Raw genomic sequence first — 21,283 nt, forward strand, 5'->3', positions numbered from 1 at the left:
ACCCTGTATAGGGTTTTCAAGGAGCAGCTGGTGGGCTTGAGATGCTGACCTTGTGGTTTGCAGTCCAGTGCTGATCTTACAGCGCCATACCAGGAGTGTTAATATTTAGCCTACACGTAATGGAAGAGTTACAATTCATTGCACCTCATGAGCCAAGTCCACCAGAGGGCGTAATTAAGAATTGACACGGGAAACCCTTTATGGCAGATGGCACTTTCCCTGTCACAATTGAACTAGTAGTCTGATTTTGAGAGGCATGTGCTCATGGAGACTGTGCATAGACTTCAGGTGTCTCAGGGTCTTCTAGTTAGCCAGCAGTGCAGCCCCGGCCTCCATTTCCAGGCAGGGTTGCCTTTGACTCTTGGAGTCCCCTTGATATTCAAGCCAAAGCAGAAAGTCATAGGTGTCACCATGAAAACCCACTTCTAACATGTCTCTGCTCACTGGATTCTCCTGTTTCAGGACAAGAGATGGCCACGTCCAGTTCTGGACAGCCCCTCGGGTCCTCTCATCACTGAAGCACTTGTGCCGAAAAGCTCTCCGCAGTTTCCTGACAACTTACCAAGTCCTCGCACTGCCAATACCCAAGAAAATGAAAGAGTTCCTCACATACAGGACTTTCTAAGCAATGCTGCTCAGAGGCTTAACGTGCTCTTTCTCGCAGGCTAAGGCCTCCTGGCTGAAAGTAGCTGGAATAGTGGGCCAGGCATCTGGTCTTGGGTTGAAACACAAATTCTGTTTGGGACTGTGACTAGAATGTAGCAAAACCAGATTCCAGCGGATCCATCCTGCCTGAGTTTTTCTCTCTGACCTGTGAAAGGTAGTCCTGGAGTGGATTCCAGCCCCCGAAGTCTGAGTGCACTCACACCCAGCAACGCTGGACTCTTTCTTATCCTTTTGATTCTAAGTGCAGTTATTGATGTTGTTCTGATAAGAAAGTAACGGCCCAGTAGCCTCTCTGTAGTGGCAGAGTTTAAGTTCCCTCATCGGGAAAGGATGACTTCTGCCCTGGCCAATGCTGCCATTCTCAAGTACAGCAGGAACTGTAAACAAGTTAAACACATTCTGTCCTGCTGTGGTCAGCTGCTTTCCTGTTGACCAGTGCTTTCCTTCTTCTGGCGTCCCCCTGACCAACAGACCACAGGATTCAGGGAGCCGTTTGGTGTATTAGCTGAAATAATTACAGGTGAATCATGGGGGTGTGCTCTTGCCTGGTAAAGACACTATTACTACTTAACAGTGGTGTGCATGTGCAAGGTTTAACACATTTGTGTAAGATTACAAAAGGATGTATCTCAACTGCATGCCCTTTAAATGGCTGCTGACTTTTCAGTTGTTGGCTATTAATTAGCATATTTATTTGTATTTTCTCAACAGATGTTAAGGTACAACTGTGTTGTTTTCAATGGTATCTAAAAACCAGAGTCCTGAAGTCCAACAGTTGCGCTGTCTCTTTAATTGTGCAGAGAATTGGTGTTGTCACTTTAGCGGACGTTCTGATGTATGAGCTATGAGATCTGTCTTTGCTGCTTAACCTCACTGGACTTATCAGCCAGTTTCAACTCTGTCCCCTGAGCCCCCCTAACAGTCCTGTCCCCCTTCACTGGCATAGCAGTCCAGGTAAGATGCCTAGTCAAGCAAAATCTGCCTTTGGAAACTTAATATATTTGAAAAGAAATGCAACATCACGTATCCTTTGGCTTTCTTCATGGGTCTTTATGGAGGCCAGAAAATTGTATTAGATGGCCAAGTAAGTACAGAACTCAGCTCTCCACACCTTTGTTGTTGAAGAAAAACTTTTCTTTTCAAAAGGAGAGGCTTTCATTGAAGGGGGTAAGGGAAAGAAAGGAAAAAAAAAACAAAAACAAAACTCCTGGCTCTGTTTCTTTTCTTCTCCATTATGGAAAAAAAAACCCAAAAAACAAAAAAACACAACCCATTTCTTAAAACAAGGAATACAAGACAGCTGGGAATGAACAAACTTGGCTTGTGATGGTTATTTTGAAATGTGGCATTGTACTGCCCGAGACCCCCAGATGCCTTCCTAGTGCGGCCCCACTTGGCCTTATGATAGCAAACCACATGTGAGGAGAATAACCCATCTTTCCAGAGACTCTTGACACCTCCTGCAGAAAGTGCATTCTGTGATTTCAGAAAGGAAGATGGCTCATGGAGTCCAAGTTGAGTACATTAGCATCGTAACTGGCTAAGGAAACATCACTCTGACACAAGCAAACCTTATATTCCTTTTAATTGTGAAGAATGAACATAAATGCAGTGAAACTGCTGTATGAATAAACTGCTAAACTTGAACACAAGTGCCAGTAATTTTAGCAGTTCTAGGTTTAGCATCGGGCTTCATCTCTTATGTCCCTGAGTTAATAAACAAGTGAGCTTTGAACCACCACTGGCCCAGGTGGCAAAGCTGAATGGCTAACTCTGCTTTATCTTAAAGGAGATTTGGGTTTCCCAGTCTACCCCAAGAAGCTGCGGATAACTCTGTGAGAGGAGAAATCAAGTCCCATTTTAAAAGTAAGAGAATGGTTATCTATTTTATAAGAGTAGACTAGTCTTAGCCCATACCTTAAGTACGTACAGACACAGTACCAAGATTATAGAGATGATTTTGAAGATCTTGTTTACCTAGAGTTGAAAACACAGGGACCATGTCAAACTTGTAAGCCATATGTTCCAAACCAAAATGGGCTAAGGCCAGTTTCCTGTCACATCATCTCAGTAAAAGCTGACAGATTTTTTTTGTGAAGACCAGTGCACAACCTAGTAAGACAGCAGTGCGTGAGAATGGTCTTGTCCATCCCAACTCCAAAATGCCTCAAACACAGTACTTTTTAAAGTCTGCCCACCCAAGCCTGGAATGGTGTTTTCTAAGACTTGGGGTGGCTGGGGCTTCATCGCTTTGGTGCAGGGCAGCATTTCGTCCCCTGGACCTAGAAGAGTGTGGTGGGCAGGCCCGGCATCTAGGCCTGCGCAACAATCAGGTCTCTGGTAACCTGGAAGGCAGCAATGAGGGAGCTCAGCTGAATCTTCTCATTGGTGCCGAGAGAAAGCCTGTACCTGAGAGATGGAGCAGGAGGTGAGAATACAGCCCACGACAAGGAGATGGATGTCTCTGACAAGGCAGCATCAGGGATCAAAGTCTGAACAGCTTCTGTGTGTCCTCTTACCTTCTTCCCTGCCCCCCCACACAGCTTTTTAAACATGATTCAGACTCTTGAGGAATAAGTATCAGCTATCAGTGGTGTTCTCAAGGTCCCTCTGTTCTTAGTGCTTGGATAGAATTGATGTAGTTCAGGATTATAAAGACATTTGGCTGGCATTGTGTCTGACATCTATGATGCTGCGTCTAGTCTGAAGAGCCGCTGAAGGCAAGAATCACATATGCATGCTGTGGTGAAAGGTTCACAGAAATGAGCGTGCCTGTGTTGACACATTGGAACCCAATGCTGTGTCTCCTTCAATGACAGCTGCCCGCTCCACTGGTGCTAATCATAGTGTTTACTGAACTGGGCAAAGTGGAAAATTGGGTTTATGTTTTATTTCCCCCAATATGCTTTAGGATGCCAAAATGCCTTATTAACATCTGGATGGTTGGTCGTCCCCAAATGACCTAATGTCGAACACTGAAATCTGACAGAGATAGGCCTCCCTGATAACAAATGAATGCTCCAAGTAAGCAAGAGCCATGCTCTGCATGTCTAAAGAGAGACCACAGTCTTTGACTCGGTTCTTGAAGAGACTCCCTCCCCCACGTCTCATTCAGTAATACCGCCAGGAACCAGGTTACATAGTTGATGAGCGATTTGAAACAGAACAACAGAAGCAAAGGAGCAGTACTAAAAGCCCAAGACACAAAAAAGGACAAAAGATGGGAAATTAATACTCACTCGATGTCTGCCATTTTGGTCAATAACTGTATTCGAACTGAAGATGGAAAGTCGACTGAGGAGAAAACAGAATCAAATGAGCAAGGGGTGTCAATCCATCCCAAAATCAAAACCTACCACCGAAGCCCACCGACACTGAACTTCTCTTGACATCCCTGCTTATCACTAGATACCACACTTCTAAGAAAGCACAGATGGTGCAGTTAGTTTTCCGCTGTGATTCTTCATAGTATAGAGCACAAAAGAAAACACAAAGAAACCAGCTTCCAAAGAGACTGTAAGGGCCAGGAACTCCTTGACACTGCTCTGCAAATGGGATAGCAAGTTCACAGCTTGAAAGCTGAGTTCACACTTGCTGTCCCAGTTTTAAAAACAACTGACTGTAAATCAGTTCATCCTCGGCTCCCACGATCAAGGGGCAGAGTGGGGTTTGAGCTGCCCAGAATCTGGGGTAGAAGTGAGCACTTTAGCCAGCTGTGAAGAGCCGGGGAGTCTGAGACAACACTGCTGCCCAAGTCCCCCCTAAGAGGTGGCTAGAACTGCTCAAGGTGAGTCCTGTGAGCTCCCCAGCTGAGAACCAGCTCTCTGGAGGCACACAAGCAAGTGTGAGGCTTAGTGAAGACTCCTTTTGCTTTCCATGAAGACAGGCTTTCCTCCTCCCTCTTCTACTTTTGGGTAAAACATTCTAGAAGAATGTAAAAAAATTTAAGATTTTTTTCACTGTAAAATACAAAACCCCGGGGAAACGTTAGCCTTTAGAAGTTTCTTTGTACTCTATTCCCAGCAATTCTAGAAAGTTTAAGGAGCATTTAGGAATAGAGTTTTCAACAGCAGCAAGAGAGAACTACTAAAAATGGGTCAGATGTACGCTGCTGCATCCCTGCTTCTTGGGGTGAAGCTGGTGTTCCCTTTCTCATCCCCCTTAGTCTCAAGTCTGCCACCTGTTCCACAGCTCCCCCACCCTCCTAGGGGCAACGGAAGTTACCTCTGTGCACAAATAAGTGTATCTCTGTCAGGATGTCCTGCAGTGCCAACCCCTTCAGTGTTTTCAAAGCCGTAATATCTAGAGAAGAGCAGTTAAGGCACAGGGAACAAGTTCTTGAACAGATACATTGCAGAGGATTTTGAACACAAAATGAAGACAGTTTGAGTTCGTAGTAGGCCCTGATTCTTCAGTACGGGCTTTTTGAAAGATCCAGTTTCTCCAGTAGAGAAAACAGAGCCAAGTGCGTTCCCAAAAAGGCTTCATTCCACTACAGCTCGTATTTCAGCTCATGGCAAAATGAGTCCCACCGGCCACTTTAAATGAAGGCATATTCCCTCCCACAGCCGGAGGGCTGGGTTTGCTTCTGTAAGGGAGGCTGCCTCAAGCTGGGCCGAACTTGAGAAAAGAACCCACTCCACCTCCAAACACCCTGCTCCCATGACAAGCCAGCAAGGGGTGGGTGCTGACTGCAGCCTGTGCTCTGGGGGTGCCCCAGCCCACTGTTGGGAGGACCTGGCATAGGATACTCCTATAGGCTGTGGTAAAGTCCTCATTCAGCATCCAGTCCAGGATGTTGGCAATGTCTGACTTGAGCGGGTGCCCCGTGCAGGTGTACACAGTCTCCTCGGTCACCTTCCCAAAGGCCATGTTGGTGCTCTGTGCGGGCGGGAAGAAGAATGGCATTGTCACAGCTGAAACTGCTGAGGCAGCAACAGGAGTGTGTGTGTGTGTGTGTGTATGTGTGTGTGTGTGAGCTGGATTTCAGAAGTGACACCTTGACTATACCAGAACTTCACTTGTGTGTGTGTGTGTGTGCTGGATTTCAGAAGTGACATCTTGGCTATACCAGAACTTCACTTGGGTCTTTCCAGAAAAACTTCCAGGTAGTCGTTCAAGATTTGCCACAAGGAAGACTGTACCTGCAAAATGTTCACTGCCCTTCTATACCAGAAATTCACTTGGGTCTTTCCAGAAAAACTTCCAGGCAGTCGTTCAAGATTTGCCACAAGGAAGACTGTACCTGCAAAATGTTCAGTGCCCTTCTCATATCGCCACTGGATAGCGTTACAAGCGCTTTCATGCCGTCGTCACTTATATCAACTCTGAAAGACAACAGGAGTCAGCCAACCCAGGAGAAGGCACACATTCACCAGGGGAACCAGATGAGCTGGAATAATGAAGGAAGAATGCAGTGGGCACTCTCCTGATCTATCCAACCAAGGACTCCCAGCAGATTGTAAGGACTCGGGCTTCAGGCAAGCAAACAACAAACCCAATACTGCCCAGTCGATCCCAGCTCACAGCAACAGAGCAGAACTTAATGGAAGCAGATGGCCTCATGTTTCCAACAGAGCAGCTGGTGGATTTGAACCACTGACCTTGGGGTCAGCAGCAAGCACTTTAACCATCACACCACCAGGGCTCCTAAGCAATGACGGTCCACTCAACATCTTTAAGACTAAGTGCTACTGTGTTGAGGAACTGATACAAGTCAATCTCTTGGTGAGGCCATCCCAATACCATAGCCCTGTGTTCAAAACCAGCTGTAGGTCTGGGCAGCCACTTGCAGGCAAAGCCTCTGAACCATCCCTTCTAGTCCAAAAAGCAAGCAGAATCATGTTAGCAGAAGGGACTCAGTGACATGCAGTTTCCAATGACACAAGAGTAGGAGGCAGTTGGGGCCATTTCCAGGGGAGGAGGGTGGAATCAAGAAAAATCCCGAAAAGAACCAGATGACTTTTCTGAGGAAGAAGAAGAGGGAGACAGCAGAAGACACAAGCTCAGCTAACAGACCCCGAGGCACACCCTGTGCCACCTCATTTAAAGAAGAAAGGGCATCAGTTCAACCACTTACCTTACACCTTACTCCTGACACCCTTAACTTTGCTGTTTTTTCAGAGTACTCACTTCTCTTCTCCCACAACGTGTTCCAAGCGGGGGACCATCAGCTCAGGAGTCAGGGGACCAAATCGGAACCTTGTACACCGTGACTGCAAGGCGGGGATGATCTTCGACAGATAGTTACAGATGAGGCAAAATCGGGTGTTTTCAGTAAATTTCTCAATCACTGGCAAGGAGAAATGAAACGACGTCAGGTCTAAGTCCATCCCGATTCTTCAGGGGACACAGGAACCCACATCGGGAGTATAGGAAAAGACTGGGAAAGGAGGCAAACACGTGTGCAGGCTGCCTGCCACTAAAGAGGGTGCCACTGGGGTATTCAGGATTGGGGGTCAACCGCCCCCTTTTCAAGGCTGACAAACACGTTCCCTCTGCAAGATTTCATTAAAGGCTTCCTTTTTTAGAACTGGCCACGATCCCATTACTCTGACCGTTGCATTCCACCCCATCAATCACAAATGCCTCCTTTTCTTTAGGATTGGCCAGGATTCAAGCACTCTTTTCATTTCATCCCATTCAAATATGGGGCCCAGCCTTCCTGTCCTTTTGCAAAGAATTGGAGGGTTGGTGCGGTGCTCCACCTACTGTGCATGGAGACAGACAGCTTTTTGCAGAGTCTACAGTGAGCATCCTCAGGAAGCCAGAGAACACTCCAGAGAGCAATAACCTGAATTCAGAATTGCTTAGAACACCAGTTTCACTTAGTAGGAACCCGGTATTCCACTCTGGGAGATGCCCAGACTGACAGTCCCTCCACAGAACAAGAAGCCAAAGAAAGGCTGCCAAAACTGCTAGGATGGAGAGATCCTAGGACCTGTGCTTTAGCCATCCCAAAATTCTTCTCGTGGCCAGTTATCCTCAGCATCCTCAAAGGGTGATTACCAATGTCCTTGCTTGCTGAAACCAAACAAGACTTAGATCACTTGCTGATGACAATAAAACACTATAGCCTTCAGTATAACTTACACTTCAACATCAAGAAAACAAAAATCCTCACTGCTGCACCAAAAAGTAACACCAAGATAAACAGACTGAAGTTGTTAAGGATTCATTGTACTTGGACCTACAATCAACACTCATGGAAGCAACAGTGGAGAAACAACAGATTGCACTGGGAAAATCTGCTACACAAGACCTCTTTAAAGTGCTCAAGAGCAAAGGCGTCACTGTGAGGACTATGGGGCTCCTGACCCAAGCCTATCGCAGTACATTTGGGTTTGGGTTTGGACCCAAGCCATGGTATTTTCAGTCATCTTATATACATGTGAAAGCTGGACAATGAATAAGGACGACTGAAGAACTGATGCCTTTGAATTAGGATGTTGGTGAAAGATTCTGAATACATGCACTGCTGGAAGAACAAATTAACCTGTCTTGAAAGAAGTAGAACTGGGATGCTTAACAGAAACAAGGTTGGTGAGACTCTCTCATATACTCTGGGCATGTTATCTAAGAGGGACCAATGTCTGCAGAAGGGCATCATGCTTGGCAAAGTAGAGGGTCAGTGAAAATGCAGACTCTTAAGGAGATATTGTTGACACAGTAGCTACGGCAGGATCAAACACAACATCAATTGTGAGGATGGCACAGGACCAGTCAGGGTTTCCTTCTATTGTACGTGGGGTCTCTGAGTTGGGACTGACTTGATCGCATCTAACAATACCACCCATGTCCTTTTGGAGAATTTTACTGCACTGCTCCCCGACCCTCTGTAAGCCTCTCCAGGGGCTGAGACAAACACACTGGATACTCTCCCTTCCCCAACAAATTACCCTTTTGGTAAGCAGTGAAGAAAGGCCAGCTTTCTGTGGGGCAAACTTCAGGCATTACTGACCCAGTTATTTTGTATCTAAGGCTAGAACAGAGGGTCTACCCAACACATTTAGGAATGAAAGACTTTCCATTCCTTCCAAATGATCACCAATTCTCAGCCCTGGAAATGAGTCCCGCTGAGGGGATCCAACACCAGTGCTCATGTGGTCATGCTGAGCAAAGAGGAGCCCCCCGCCCCCCCCATGCAGAGGAAGACTTGGGGAAAAGTAGAGAGAGCTCTCTGGGCCAGGGGATGGAACAAACCAACATATAAACAGTGTCCTTCAGACGTTCTTCCCAGCTCAGCTTACCTCTCCTCAGGGCATTCTGGGCGTCTTGAGTCATAGCATCAGCTTCATCCAAGATCACTAGTTTAAAGCCTTTCCTAGGAGAACCAAGAGTACCTGGTAAAGACCTCTGCCGCTCTCAACTGCCAGGCCAGCCTTCAGCTCCTCACATGCCACGTGAGTCCTTCCCAAAGTCTGACCACAGTAGACAAGTGTAGTCAAGGAGAAAGGAACTGCCTCAGCATGCCCTTGACCCTTGGTGGGTGACACTGTATCTTCTGACACCCTTTCCTTGCTTTGCATAGTCTCCTATGACTTTTTCCACCCCCTTCATCCATGCTTGTGTTTCATCTCTTTATAACCATCCTACAAAGCATGCCCCTCTTAATTCATTTTCGTTTCATTTCAAACTAGCTCAGCCTTAGAATGCAGAAAGTCCTTAGTTAACTAGTAAAACGAAGTTCAATGCTAAATAACTTGCTAGAGTCCTAGTGTGGTGCTGTAGGATAAGCACTGGACTGCTAACCACAAGGTCTGCAGTTCAAACCTACCAGCTGCTCCCTGGAACCCTGTGTGGTTGGTTCCAACTCATATATAGGGTTTCCAAGAAGCAGCTGGTAAGCTTGAACCAGCAACCTTGTGGTTCAAACCTACCTTACGGCCCAGTGCTTTATCACAGTGCCCACAGGGCCACACCAGGATAAACTGGTTGTTGTTGTAGTTAAGTGCCGTCGAGTCGGTTCTGTCCCATAGCGACCCTGTAACAGGGTTTCTGAGGGTGTAAATCCTTACGGGAGTAGAAAGCCTCATCTTTCTCCTGCGGAGCAGCTGGTAGTTTCGAACCACTGACCTTAAGGTTTGCAGCCCGATTCTTAACCACTACGCTACCAGAGCTTCTTAGGATAAACTGATAGAGGGGAGGATTTAAACACTGAGCTGTATCATCTCACAGGTCAAAATCTCTACAGACCTGGAAGGGCATTCTGTGAGTGAAAGAAATCGATCATAGAAGGATAAATAGTGTATGAAACCGCTGGTATAAAAAGTCAAGAGAAGGTCTTCACAGGAAGAGAAACATTCTTGGATAGATCTTAGGGCTGGAAGGTGAAGGGAGGGTAAATGACTGACTAGAAGGTGGTCATGGTGGTGGTGTGCCACTGAGTCAGTTCCAATTCATAGCGACCCTGTACAGAGTTTCTGAAGCTGTAAATCTTTAGGGGAGCAGAAAGCCCCATCTTTCTCTTGTGAAGCGAATGCTTAACCCACTGTTCCACGTTCGCACCCCAATGTGTAACCCACTATCCTACCGAGGCTCCTTGACTAGAGGACAAAAGATGTAGCAAGCAGCTGCAGAAATCCAAATGAGGAAAAGGGTGCCTTTGACCCTAGGGGAGTCCCCCGGAGGAGGACAGCCGTGGGTGGGTTCAGATGCACTGTCGGGTGGACTGGCTGGTGCATCAGTTTGGAAGTCGGAGGGGAACCAAGGAATGAGAAAGCAGTCGTGGCAGCCTGGGTGGAGGAACTGGACAGACAGTGTAAAGTACCAAAGAGGCCTTCAGACATTGCCCACCGATTACTTAAGAGACCATTCATTCACAATATACTCTCTCATCTTAGCTGCTCTCAGTCTCACATCTTTCAGCTATAAAATAAAGATATAATTTAAAAGTATTTTTTTAATGCAAGATAAATAGGAGAGGGCATAAAAAAGTTTGGGGAAAAGTGGAATTAAAGAAGAATGGAATTTTTCTCTAACTTTTGGAAGCCCCCCTGTACTGTATATAATAACAACAACAACCTCTAGAGAGAAAAATCCAAGTAATTCTTACTTGAAGATTGTCCTTGTGCTAGCAAAACTCAGGATTGGCCCTCGGACAATATCGATTCCTCGGTCATCCGAAGCATTCAGCTAAATGTGGGAGAGAGAAGGTAAACGTAAAAAGCCTGTTGGTGTGCCATCAATCAATTCTTGGTTTATGTGTATCTTTTCTTCAATCCAGTTCAGTGAGTTAGGTCTCTGGAACTAATGACAGCTAAGAAGGCATCATTAGTCACACACACACACACACACACACACACACAATTGTAGTGCAACATCAAAACTCACTACATGTCCATTCAATTCTCAAAGCACTTTATGAAAATGCTCTCCCAGCCATCTATCAAAGGAATCTTTTATTGGCCCAGTCACTGCAGGTACCTCTGGCAAGTGCAACAACATACTAATTTTACCTACAACAACACAGCCCAGCCCAGAGGTTACCAAATTGTGAATATGTTGAAGTGGCAGCAAACTTCTGACAATCCACATCTAAATAGTAATTATGTTGGCATTTTTTTTCCCTTGCAACAGACAACAGGAGTATTTTTATCATCTGTAAGTTGAAGAGCCCACAGTAAACAGATGGCACACTCAACTCCAATTGTTTGAAGAGAATTAGAATATTTTTAAAGGTGCTGGTGGGGTGGGGGAAATGCAGTATCTTGGGGACTACTGGGGCCCCACTAAGGAGCTCTGAAGAGTTAGGCGCTGGACTGTTTACGCTCACACCCATCAGCAGCTCTGTCCCTATAACTATGCAGTCTCAGAAACGCTCCACCAGGTTGCTATGAGTTGACATAGACTCAATAGCAGGGTTGTGTTTTTCCTTTTATTGGGACCCTGTTATCAAACCTGGAAGGGGCAGGAGAATGATAGCGGTAACCTACTCTAAGGTAGGAGTCCTGCTGTGGCGCTGTGGGTTAATGCGCCAGACTGCAAAGCCATTTGAACTGCAAGGTTGGTGGTTCCAGCTCACCAGCTGCTCCCCGGAAACCCCATACAAGGTCGCTATGGGTTGGAACTGACTCAATGGCACTTAACAATAACTATAAGGTAAGGACATTGTCAGCTTGTGGTGCTCTGCAAGCCGAGAGGGTCACACTTGATTCTCCTCCTTTCTCTAGCTTGTTAGGGCCCCCGATTAGCCAAACCCAACCAGGAGTCAGGGGGAACACAGGCTTGTGGTCAGTATAACTCAGTCTCCCAGAGCAAGAAGACGTGGAGAATCTGGAGGGGAACATGGGAGACAGCCAGCCACTGAGTGACCGACCGACCACATGTGTGCTGGAGTGAAAGTAGGGACAGCAAAGACCAACTCCTGGTTCCAGCTGCCCTCTAGCAGACAGATGCCAATCCTGACTGAATGGGCCAATGCAGAAAAAAGCAAAGGAGAATATCTTATCTCGTGTCTGTGCAATTAGACAAAACATATTTACCTCCAAAACCATGGAGCCAAATTCTTTATCTTTGTAGAGCTGTTTAGCACAGGCTAGGATGGTGGACGTCTTTCCTGTTCCAGGAGGGCCATAGAGAAGCAGGTGTGGCAGGCGGTCTTCACTGATAAATTTTTGAACTGAGGAATGGAAAGAGGGAGAGATATTATCAGTCTCCTGGAACCACCTCGTTGATTCTGGTCCTTATTTGTCCACGACGACGCTTCAACCCAATGCCACGTTCAAGCAGATGAAGGAATGGAAAACCTGAAGGACTCAAAGCTCAAACCCCTATTCTATGAGACTGGATCAAATCCCTCAAATTTACTATTTAGCAGAGACGACATCACTGTGAAATGTACACAGGTCCTTCTAAGATAAGGCAACTGCCTGTGTTACTTACTGGTACTCAGAATATCCTGATGAGAAATGAGATCATTTAGCTTCTGCGGTCGGTATTTCTCAACCCTGAAACAATTGAGTATATAAATACAAGAACATTTTGTTACATGTAACAGAATCCTTTCAAATCTTTATGAAAAGAGGAAGAAAAATAAAAACATATTAAGTTTTAATATAAACCAGCAGCTCTTAACTAGGGGCCATTTTGTCTCCCAGGGCATAGTGGGCAATATCAGGAGATATTTTTTGGTTGTAACAATTTGAGGGGGAGGCGGTAGGTGCTGTTGAAAATATCCTATAATGCATATGCTGTTGTGAAGTGCTATTGAGTCAGTTCTGACCTATAGCAACCCTGTATAGGGTTTCTAAGGAGCGGCTAGTGAGCTTGAACCACCGACACGTGGTTCAAACAACCTTGCAGGCCAGGCATTAACCCACAAAGCCATACCAGGGCATACATACAAAGTAGGAGCTGTGGTAGCATAGTGGTTACGAGTCAGGCTGCGAACCTCAAGGTCAGCAGTTCAAAACTATCAGCCATTGCATGGGAGAAAGATGAGGCTTTCTGCTCCCATAAAGATTCACAGCTTCAGAAACCCTGTACAGGGCAGCTATGAGTTGGAACTGACTCGATGGCACACCACCTCCACACACAAAGTACTTGGCTCAAAGTATCAGTGCTATTCAGGTTACAGCAACTCTAATTTCACCTTTTTAGCTACCTACTCATAACGTCCATCTTGATGGGCATCTACTAGTTCAAAGAAAAATCAAAATGACACTCATACCAAATGTGCATCAACAGACAAGTGTACAATAGGAAACAGGCACACAATGGAATGTCATTGTTAGTCGAGTCAGCTCCGACCCATAACGACCCTGAGTAGGATTTCTAAGGAGTAACTGGTGAGCTTGAACTGCCAACCTTGCAGTTCAAACGGCTTTGCAGTCTGGTGCATTATCTCACAGCGCCACACCAGGACTCCATTGTCGTAAGTGCTGTCAAATCAGTTTCAACTTAGTGACTCTGTATAGGGTTTCAAGGAGCAGCTGTTGGGTTTGAACTGCCAACCTTGTAATTAGCAGTCCAGTGCTTACCCCACAGTGCCACACCAGGACTCCCAATGGAATATGATTCAGCAGTGAAATGGAACAAAGGATAATACATGTCAGGACATGAACCCTGAGAACATTATGCTAAGTGAAAGAAAGGAGAATCAGAGATTACATACTGTACAGGTCTTCATATGAAATATTCAGAATAGGCAAAACCATAGAGACAGAAGTTTAACAGTTGCCAATGGGGATGCTTCCTAGGTGTGGGATTTACACTGGAGGTGATGAAAAGTTTTAGAACTAGAGAGCAGTAATGGTTACACAACATTCTTAATGTTAATTTCACTGAATTGTAAGTTTTAAAATGATTACCAGAATTGATTGTATGATTCCTGTTTCTTACTATAATAATAATAATAAATTGAGCACGTTATTATTAAGAGCGATTTGGAGTTTTCCAAATGAAACCCAATCCACCCAGTCTTTACAGTATGACATGACGTATCTGTAGAAGTAGGATGGTTATTACCAGAAACCTATTTTCTAGCGCTGATATCTTAAGGTTCAGTTTAAGGTTAGTGGGTTGGTTACAATGGTTCAAACCCACCAGCTGCTCTTCGAAAGAAAAGATGAGGTCGTGTTCCCTACATGCTTGAAAACCCTACGGAGCTACAAGTAAGAATCGACTCTATGGCAGAGGATTTGGTTTTGTGTTTGTTTTGTTTAATATATATGTAAGGATTTGGTAAGTATTCGCACTGAGGAATTTGGTTGTCAAAAAAGGAGAGGAGATCCTGCGTGTGGAGTTCCTGTGCAGGTGTCAGAAGTGGGGTCGAATCCCGGTCCTGTCACCACAGTGCGAAAACCGCTTTCTTTTGCGGCAAACGAGATTTGGAGACGCAGGGTTTGGGTTCTAAACAGAGCGGGGCAGAGTGTGAGGAATCTCCAGGTAAACCTCAGTGTCCACCCCGGCCGCGGGCTTGGGGACAGAGGGGCGAGCTCAGCCGAGGCCCGACCACCTCCCCACTGCGGCCGCCGGGCCTCCTCCTACCAGGGTAGGTTCCTGCTCTTGGCCGCCACGGGTTGTTGCTGCTTGAGAGCTGAGGCCTCCATGGATGGGACACGCAGGTGATCGGGTCCACTGGGATTGTCGCGTCCCCCAAGACCCAGTACGATAAACAGCCGCTACCACTCCGCGGACCCTCGCACTTAGAGTTCGCGCGCAAACGTAATTCTCGCGATGTTTCCCGTGCGCTTCCGACTTCCTCTCTTGGTCCCGCCTCTCTGCGATCTTAAACCGCAGGTTGCCAGGTAACCGAGAGGCGGTGGCTACCAAACTCCTCCCTCGGCGTTTCAGTTCCGCGTTGTGTTTTCTGAAGTGTGCAGGGCTTCCCGAGCCCTAGGAGCGAAGGAGCGCGAGAGCCAAGGCCGCCCCCTGTTGCCGCCAGTCATTATTGTCACAAATTAGGGTCTCAAATCCAAAGCCAGTTCCAATCATCCTCTGACAACTTCACTAAGGTTCAAAACGTTTGCCGTTCAGGGAACAGAATGCCACCAGAGCTTAAAACAAACAAACAAACAAAAAACAAACCTAAGGGAAAAAACTCTAAAAGACACGGACAGTTCTTGAATACGGATATCTATCTGAAAAAACGTCCACAACACCGTCTGCCCCAAAACTATGTGTGAGGTTAATCTTTGAAGTTGAAAAACAATGCCAACCTACATGATGTCGGAATCCGTGTCCCTCACCCAACAAAATTCAGAGAGCCAGTCTCCAGAAAATAGCTCCTTAGTGAAAACGAAAAAAGCAGCTTCCAGTTAGATTAATTTGCCAAGAAAATCCTTCAATAACGAAAGTTGAGGCTTGAATTTTTTCTTCAGTTCCCCCAGCTTCAGAAATGCTGAGCATTTTCTTCACTTTTGGTTTTTTGACTCAAGATCTTTGCACATTTCGTTGTAATATTTGACTATGTCTTCTCTAGCTGACCTTTGAAATTTTCTGTTCAGCTCTTGTCCCTCCTCATTTCTTCCATTTGCTTTAGTATCTCCACACTGGAGAGCAAGTTTCAGAGTCTCTTCTGACATGCATTTTGATCTTTTCCTTCTTTCTTGTCTTCTTAATGACTTTTTGCTTTCTTCCTGTATTATGTTCTTGATGTCTTCCCACAACTCTTCTGGTCTTTGGTCTTTAGTGTTTAATGTATCAAATCTGTTCTTCAGATGATCTCTAAATTCAGGTGGGATATATTCAAGGTCATATTTTAGTTCTCGTGGACTTGTTTTCTTTTCTTCAGCTTCAGTTTGAATTTGCATATGAGTAATTGATGGTCTGTTCCACAATCTGCTCCTTCCTTGCTTTGGTTGATGATATGGAGCTTTTCCACTGTCTCTTTCCCCAGATGTAGCCAATTTGATTTCTATGTATTCCATCTGGTGAGGTCCATGTGTATAGTCTTCTCTTAAGCTGTCTAAAGAAGGTATTTGAAATGAACAAATCATTGAGTTTGCAGAATTCTACCAGGGTATCTCCAGCATCATTTCTATCACCAAGACCATATTTTCAAACTACTGATTCTTCCTCTTTGTTTCCAACCTTTGCATTCCAATCGCCAGTAGTGATCAATACATCTTGATTGCATGTTTGATCAAGTTCAGATTGAAGAAGTTGGTAGAATTCTTCTATTTCGTCCTCACTGGTTTTAGCGGTTGGTGTGTAAATGTGAACAATAGTGGTATTAACTGGTCTTCCCTGTAGGCACATGGATATTATCCTATCACAAACAGCGTTGTACCTGATGACTGATCTGGATGTGTTATTTTTGATGATGAATGCAACACCATTCCTCTTCAATCTGTCATTCCTGACATAGTAAACCATGTGGTTGTCAGATCCAAAATGGCCAATACCAATCCATTTCAGCTCACTAATCCCTAAGAAAGATATTGATGTTTATGCAATCCATTCCATTTTTGACAATTTCCATTTTTCTTAGATTCGTACATTCCATGTCCGATTATTATTGGATGTTTACAGCTGTTTCTCTTCATTTTGAGTTGTGGCCCATCAGCAAATGAAGGTCCCAAGGGCTTTATTCCCACGGGTTTTACTCTATTGCGTCATCACGATCAACTCTATTTTGAGGAGGCAGCTCTTTTCCAGTAGCATTTTGAGTGCCTTCCAACCTGAGGGGCTTATTTTCTGGCACTATATCTGACAGTGTTTCTATGCTACTCATATGGTTTTCAGTTCTAAATATTCAGAACTTGTTCGTCCCTCCTTCTTCCTAGTCTGTCTTTCTCTGGAAGCTCATCTGAAATCTGTCTACCGTAGTGACCTTGCTGGTATTTAAAATACCCGTGGCATAGTTTCCAGAATCACAGCAACTCACAAGCACCACAATATGACAAACTGACAGACGAGTAGTGGATCAAAAGAAGATGGAAGGAATACACAGAGTCACTGTAACAGAGGAAATGGTTGATATTCAACCGTTTCAAGAAGTAGCGTGTGATCAAGAAGGAAGAAGCCCAAGGTGCATTGAAGGAATTGACAAAGAACAAGGCACCAGGAATTGATGGAATAAAAATTGAAATCTTTCAACAAAGTGAGGCGGCACTGGTGGCACTCACTTATCTATGCCAAGAAATTTGGAAGACAGTTATCTGGCCAACTGATTGGAAGAGATCCATATTTATGCCCATTCCAAAGAGAGGTGACCTAACAGAATGCGTAAATCATTGGACAATACCTTTGATATCCCATGAGAGTGAAGTTTTACTAAAGGTAATACAGACATGGCTGCAAGCATACATTGATAGAGTACTTCCAGAGGTTCAAGCTGGATTCAGAAGAGGCCATGGAACGAGGGATATCGTTGCTGACATCAGATAGGTCTTGGCTGAAAGCAGAGAATACCAGAAAGATGTCTACTTGTACTTTATTGGCTATGCAAAGGCTTTTGGTCATGTGGATCATGACAAGCTATGGACAACATTGCAAAGTATGAGTATTCCTGAAGACTTAATTTTGCTCATGAGGAATCTGTATATGGACCAAGAGGCAGTTGTTCGAACAGAGCATAGGAACACTGAATGGTTTAAAATTAAGAAAGGTGTGCAACACCTTACTCATTCAACCTGTGTGCTGAGCAAATGATCAAAGAAGCTGGGTTCTATGAAGAAAAACGTGGCATCGGGATTGGAGGAAAACTCATTAACAACTGGCAATATGCAGATGATACAACCTTGCTTCCTGAAAGTGAAGAGGACTTAAAAGATTTACTTATGAAGATCAAAGACCAGCTTTTGGTATGGATTACATCTTAATGTAAACAAAACAAAAATCTTCACCACTGGACCAATAAACAACATTCTTATCCATGGAGAAATGATTGAAATTGTCAAAGACTTCATTTTTCTTGGATCATGGAAGCAGCAGTCAAGAAATCAAACACGTATTGCATTAGGCAAATCTGCTGCACAGGACCTTCTTAATGTGTTGGAGAGCAAAGATGTCAGCTTGAGTACTAAGGTGCGCCTGACCCAAGCCATGGTATTATCAATAACCTCATATGGATGTGGAAGTTAGACAGTGAGTAAGGAAGACCTTAGAAGAATTGATGCCTTTGAGTTATGGTGTTGGAGGAGAATATTGAAAGTACCATGGGCTGCCAACAGAACCAACAGATCTGTGTTGGAAGTGCAGCCAGAGTGCGCCTTGGAGACCTGGATGGCCAAACTTCATCTCTCATACTTTGGACATATTGTCAGGAGGGACCAGTTGCTGGAGAAGGATATCATGTTTGGTAAGGTGGAGGGTCAGAGAAAAAGGGGAAGACCCCCAGCGAGATGGATTGGCAAAATGGCAGCATCAATGGGCTCAAGCGTGGCAACCATTGTGAAGTTGGCCCAGGATCGGGCAGTGTTTCGTTGTGTTGTGCATAGGGTTGCTTTGAGTTGGTACCGACTCAATGGCACCTAACAACAAGAAGTTAGGTTAATATATATAACTGGAAGGACTAAAAACATAAGATACTGAGGAGAGCTGACATCAATGTTGTAGTGAGGGGATTCTGAGCCACATCTCCACAAGTTTTCTTCTTTTTGGCTGCTCTGCATTCCCCAGCAAATATGAATGTCTTGGACTACTGGTATGGCGCTGTAGAATCGGCATTGGCCTGCGGACCACAAGATCTGCAGTTCAAACCTAGCAGCAGCTCCTTGGAAAGTCTATCCAGGATTTCCATGTGTAGGATCGATTCGATTCGATGGCACTTATCAACATGTCTTAGATCCATGACAAAGTGTTGGCCCAGGATCGGGCAGTGTTTTATCCATGAGGAAGGCCGAATGAATGCATTGGGAGGTGTGAGGCGGGGTCAGCAGTGTTCTGATTCAGAAAGTGCTGTTCTCCTTGTATCTCATTTTTCAGGAACAGAAGAGCAAGACAGTGGGCAAATATCAGAGTAAATGAAAAACCCTGCCACGAGGGTTCCAGTTCATATATGCACTGGTTTATTCCACAGAAACCGTGTTTAAACATGCCTCTGCAGTCAGTGACTGGCTGCAAGACAAATTCTCTCAGTAACACGCTTGTCTTAGTCTTGTTTGTTGTTGTCAAGTGCCATCGAGTCGGTTCCGACCCATAGCGACCCTGTAAAGGGTTTCCGTGGAGCAGCTGGTGAGCTTGAACCGCCAACTTTGCAGTTCAAACAGCTTTGCCGTCTGGCACATTAACCCACAGTGCTAAAAAAAACACACACACAGAAGACAGTCTTCTCAAAATAGTGGTTTCCCTGGGGCGCTGCTGAGACAGTTAAATTGAAGGCGGAGAGGTCAGCTCAGAGGAAGGCTATGGCCACCAGTTTTAGAATTCCAGAGAAGTCATCTTGATAAACGTTTCTCAAAGGACACAGGACGATCCTGGGGGTTTATTATGAAGAAGTTTTAGGAAATGAAAATTGCTTTGGCAAGGAAAAGGCCAAGAAAGTTGCACCAAGGAATGTTTTGTTTGTTTGTTTGTTCTCATCACAAAACTACACCTCTTTTTTGAGGATCATAGGTGAGGGCTGTCCTCTGAGATTTTGTTGGGGAACCTTACCCCACCCATCCACCAGCTCTGATCTTACCCCTTCAGACTTTTGTTGTTGCTGTTCCCCAAACTCAAAGAACATTTCAAAGGAACATGATGTGAGTCCCTCGAGGATGTCAGAACTGCTGTTATGACATGAAGAGTGCATAAATGTTTGCAAAGCACAGAATTCCTCGGAGAAGGGTTAGAGATGGAGAAACGCGACCTTCAGAAACACCGCCGTCAGGAGGGTATGTTGAGAAACAATAGATCCACATTTTGATATTTTGTTCCCTGACCGCTGCCTGAAGACTCACAAGAAGGAGGTCAGATGTGGCTTGTGGCATGACAGTGTCCCGCCCCATTTCCTACCCAGGCCAGCACTTACACTGCCTGCTCAGGGTACCTTCTTCATAATGCAGACCGCTGCTTCTCTCCTTCTCCAATGCCTACTCCAAGGTGGCTGTCAGGAAGAAATGAAACAATTTCACTTAATTGTTTCAAAAGTACATAAATGAATAACAAAAAGCATTCAGCACAGTAGCACCTTAGTCTCTTCCTCCCTTCTAGCATACTTTCCCAGTCATCCTGTTTTTTGTTTCAAAAGTTTCCTCACTACAAAATACAAAAAGTATTGATTAGTGTGAATATGCCATAATCTGGATTTTATTCAACCACCACAACAAAAGCTGTCCTGCAAAGGAGCCTTTGTATTAAAAACACGATACGGAACAAGTTCTTGTAAAACTAAGTACTTGTTGGTAGAGACCCTGTAAAGGCCTTGTATTAAGCAAATCTGCTGCACAAGACCCTTTAAAGTGTTCAAGAGCAAAGATGTCAGTTTGAGAACTAAGGTGCTCCTGACCTAAACCATGGTCTTTTCAATTACCTCATATGCATGTGAAAGCTGGACCCTGAATCAGGAAGACCACAGAAGAATTGATGCATTTGAGTTATGGTGTTGGAGAAGAGTTTTGTCAGTAACATGACTGCAAGAAGAAGAAACAGATCTGTGTTGAAAGAATGCTGCTTAGAAGCCAGGATGGCGAGACTTGTCTCTCATACTTTGGACATATTATCAGGAGGGACCAGTCTCTGGAGAAGGACATCATGTTTGGTAAAGAGGAGGGTCATTGTAAAAGAGTAAGACCCCCCAAGTAGATGGATTGACACAGTGGCAGAAGCAATGGGTTCAAGTGTAACAATGCTTGTGAGGATGGAACAGGATGTCTGTTGTGCACAGGGTCGCTATGAGGCAGAACCACCTCAATAGCACCTACCAACATCAACATAGGGCTTCTGGGTAATGGCTGGTGGGCTTGAACTACTGGCCTTTCAGTTGGCAGTCCAGTGTTGATCCTACGGCATCACAACACTCTATTATTTGTATTTATAAGGTTATCTATCTACTGTGTGTCCCCTGAGTTGATTACAAACTCAGAGCTGGGGTTTTGACTTACTCACCACTGTACTTCTGGTCTCTGGGATGGTGACTGACTCAAAGGACACCACTACCAATCACCACAGAGTGGATTCTGAGTATTGGAGACCCCTGTGTGTCGGGGAAGAATTGGGCTTCAGAGGTTTTCCAGGGCTGATTTTTTGG

At 45.0% G+C, this 21,283-nt stretch overlaps 2 protein-coding genes across 4 annotated transcripts in view; one reads left to right on the forward strand and one right to left on the reverse strand.

The window, feature by feature from the left end:
* WSB2 (WD repeat and SOCS box containing 2) overlaps positions 1 to 705 on the forward strand; it is a 31,471-nt gene extending 30,766 nt beyond the window's left edge. The window contains exon 7 of one of the 3 annotated variants that reach the window (XM_006865463.1): positions 463 to 629. In XM_006865463.1, the coding sequence (XP_006865525.1) occupies positions 463 to 625 (163 nt within the window). In that variant the 3' untranslated portion in view covers positions 626 to 629. Of the gene's footprint in view, positions 1 to 462 lie in introns of all 3 variants that reach the window. The other 2 variants (XM_006865462.1, XM_006865461.1) reach the window with 2 other exon arrangements.
* Positions 706 to 2,950: 2,245 nt separating this feature from the next.
* Positions 2,951 to 14,843, reverse strand: RFC5 (replication factor C (activator 1) 5, 36.5kDa). Its single transcript, XM_006865464.1, has 11 exons — positions 14,656 to 14,843; positions 12,550 to 12,614; positions 12,150 to 12,286; positions 10,721 to 10,800; positions 8,916 to 8,989; positions 6,799 to 6,958; positions 5,912 to 5,993; positions 5,418 to 5,547; positions 4,891 to 4,968; positions 3,906 to 3,960; positions 2,951 to 3,075 (listed from the first exon to the last, which is right to left on the reverse strand). The coding sequence occupies exons 1-11, from the start codon at positions 14,715 to 14,717 to the stop codon at positions 2,979 to 2,981; spliced, it is 1,020 nt and encodes a 339-aa protein (XP_006865526.1). The 5' UTR covers positions 14,718 to 14,843; the 3' UTR covers positions 2,951 to 2,978.
* Positions 14,844 to 21,283: the final 6,440 nt, after the last annotated feature.

This window comes from Chrysochloris asiatica, unplaced genomic scaffold (assembly GCF_000296735.1).
Source record: "Chrysochloris asiatica unplaced genomic scaffold, ChrAsi1.0 scaffold00078, whole genome shotgun sequence".
Taxonomy (NCBI): Eukaryota; Metazoa; Chordata; class Mammalia; order Afrosoricida; family Chrysochloridae; genus Chrysochloris; species Chrysochloris asiatica.

What these genes read in the sequence shown, in the direction of transcription:
- RFC5 (XM_006865464.1), bottom strand. Translation starts at nt 14,717, where the DNA reads ATGGAGGCCTCAGCTCTCAAGCAGCAACAACCCGTGGCGGCCAAGAGC. An exon ending in CACGTTGTGGGAGAAGAGAA is followed by an intron (nt 5,994 to 6,798) that starts GTGAGTACTCTG and finishes GTTGTCTTTCAG; the next exon opens with AGTTGATATAAGTGACGACG. An exon ending in ACACTTATTTGTGCACAGAG is followed by an intron (nt 3,961 to 4,890) that starts GTAACTTCCGTT and finishes TTTTCTCCTCAG; the next exon opens with TCGACTTTCCATCTTCAGTT.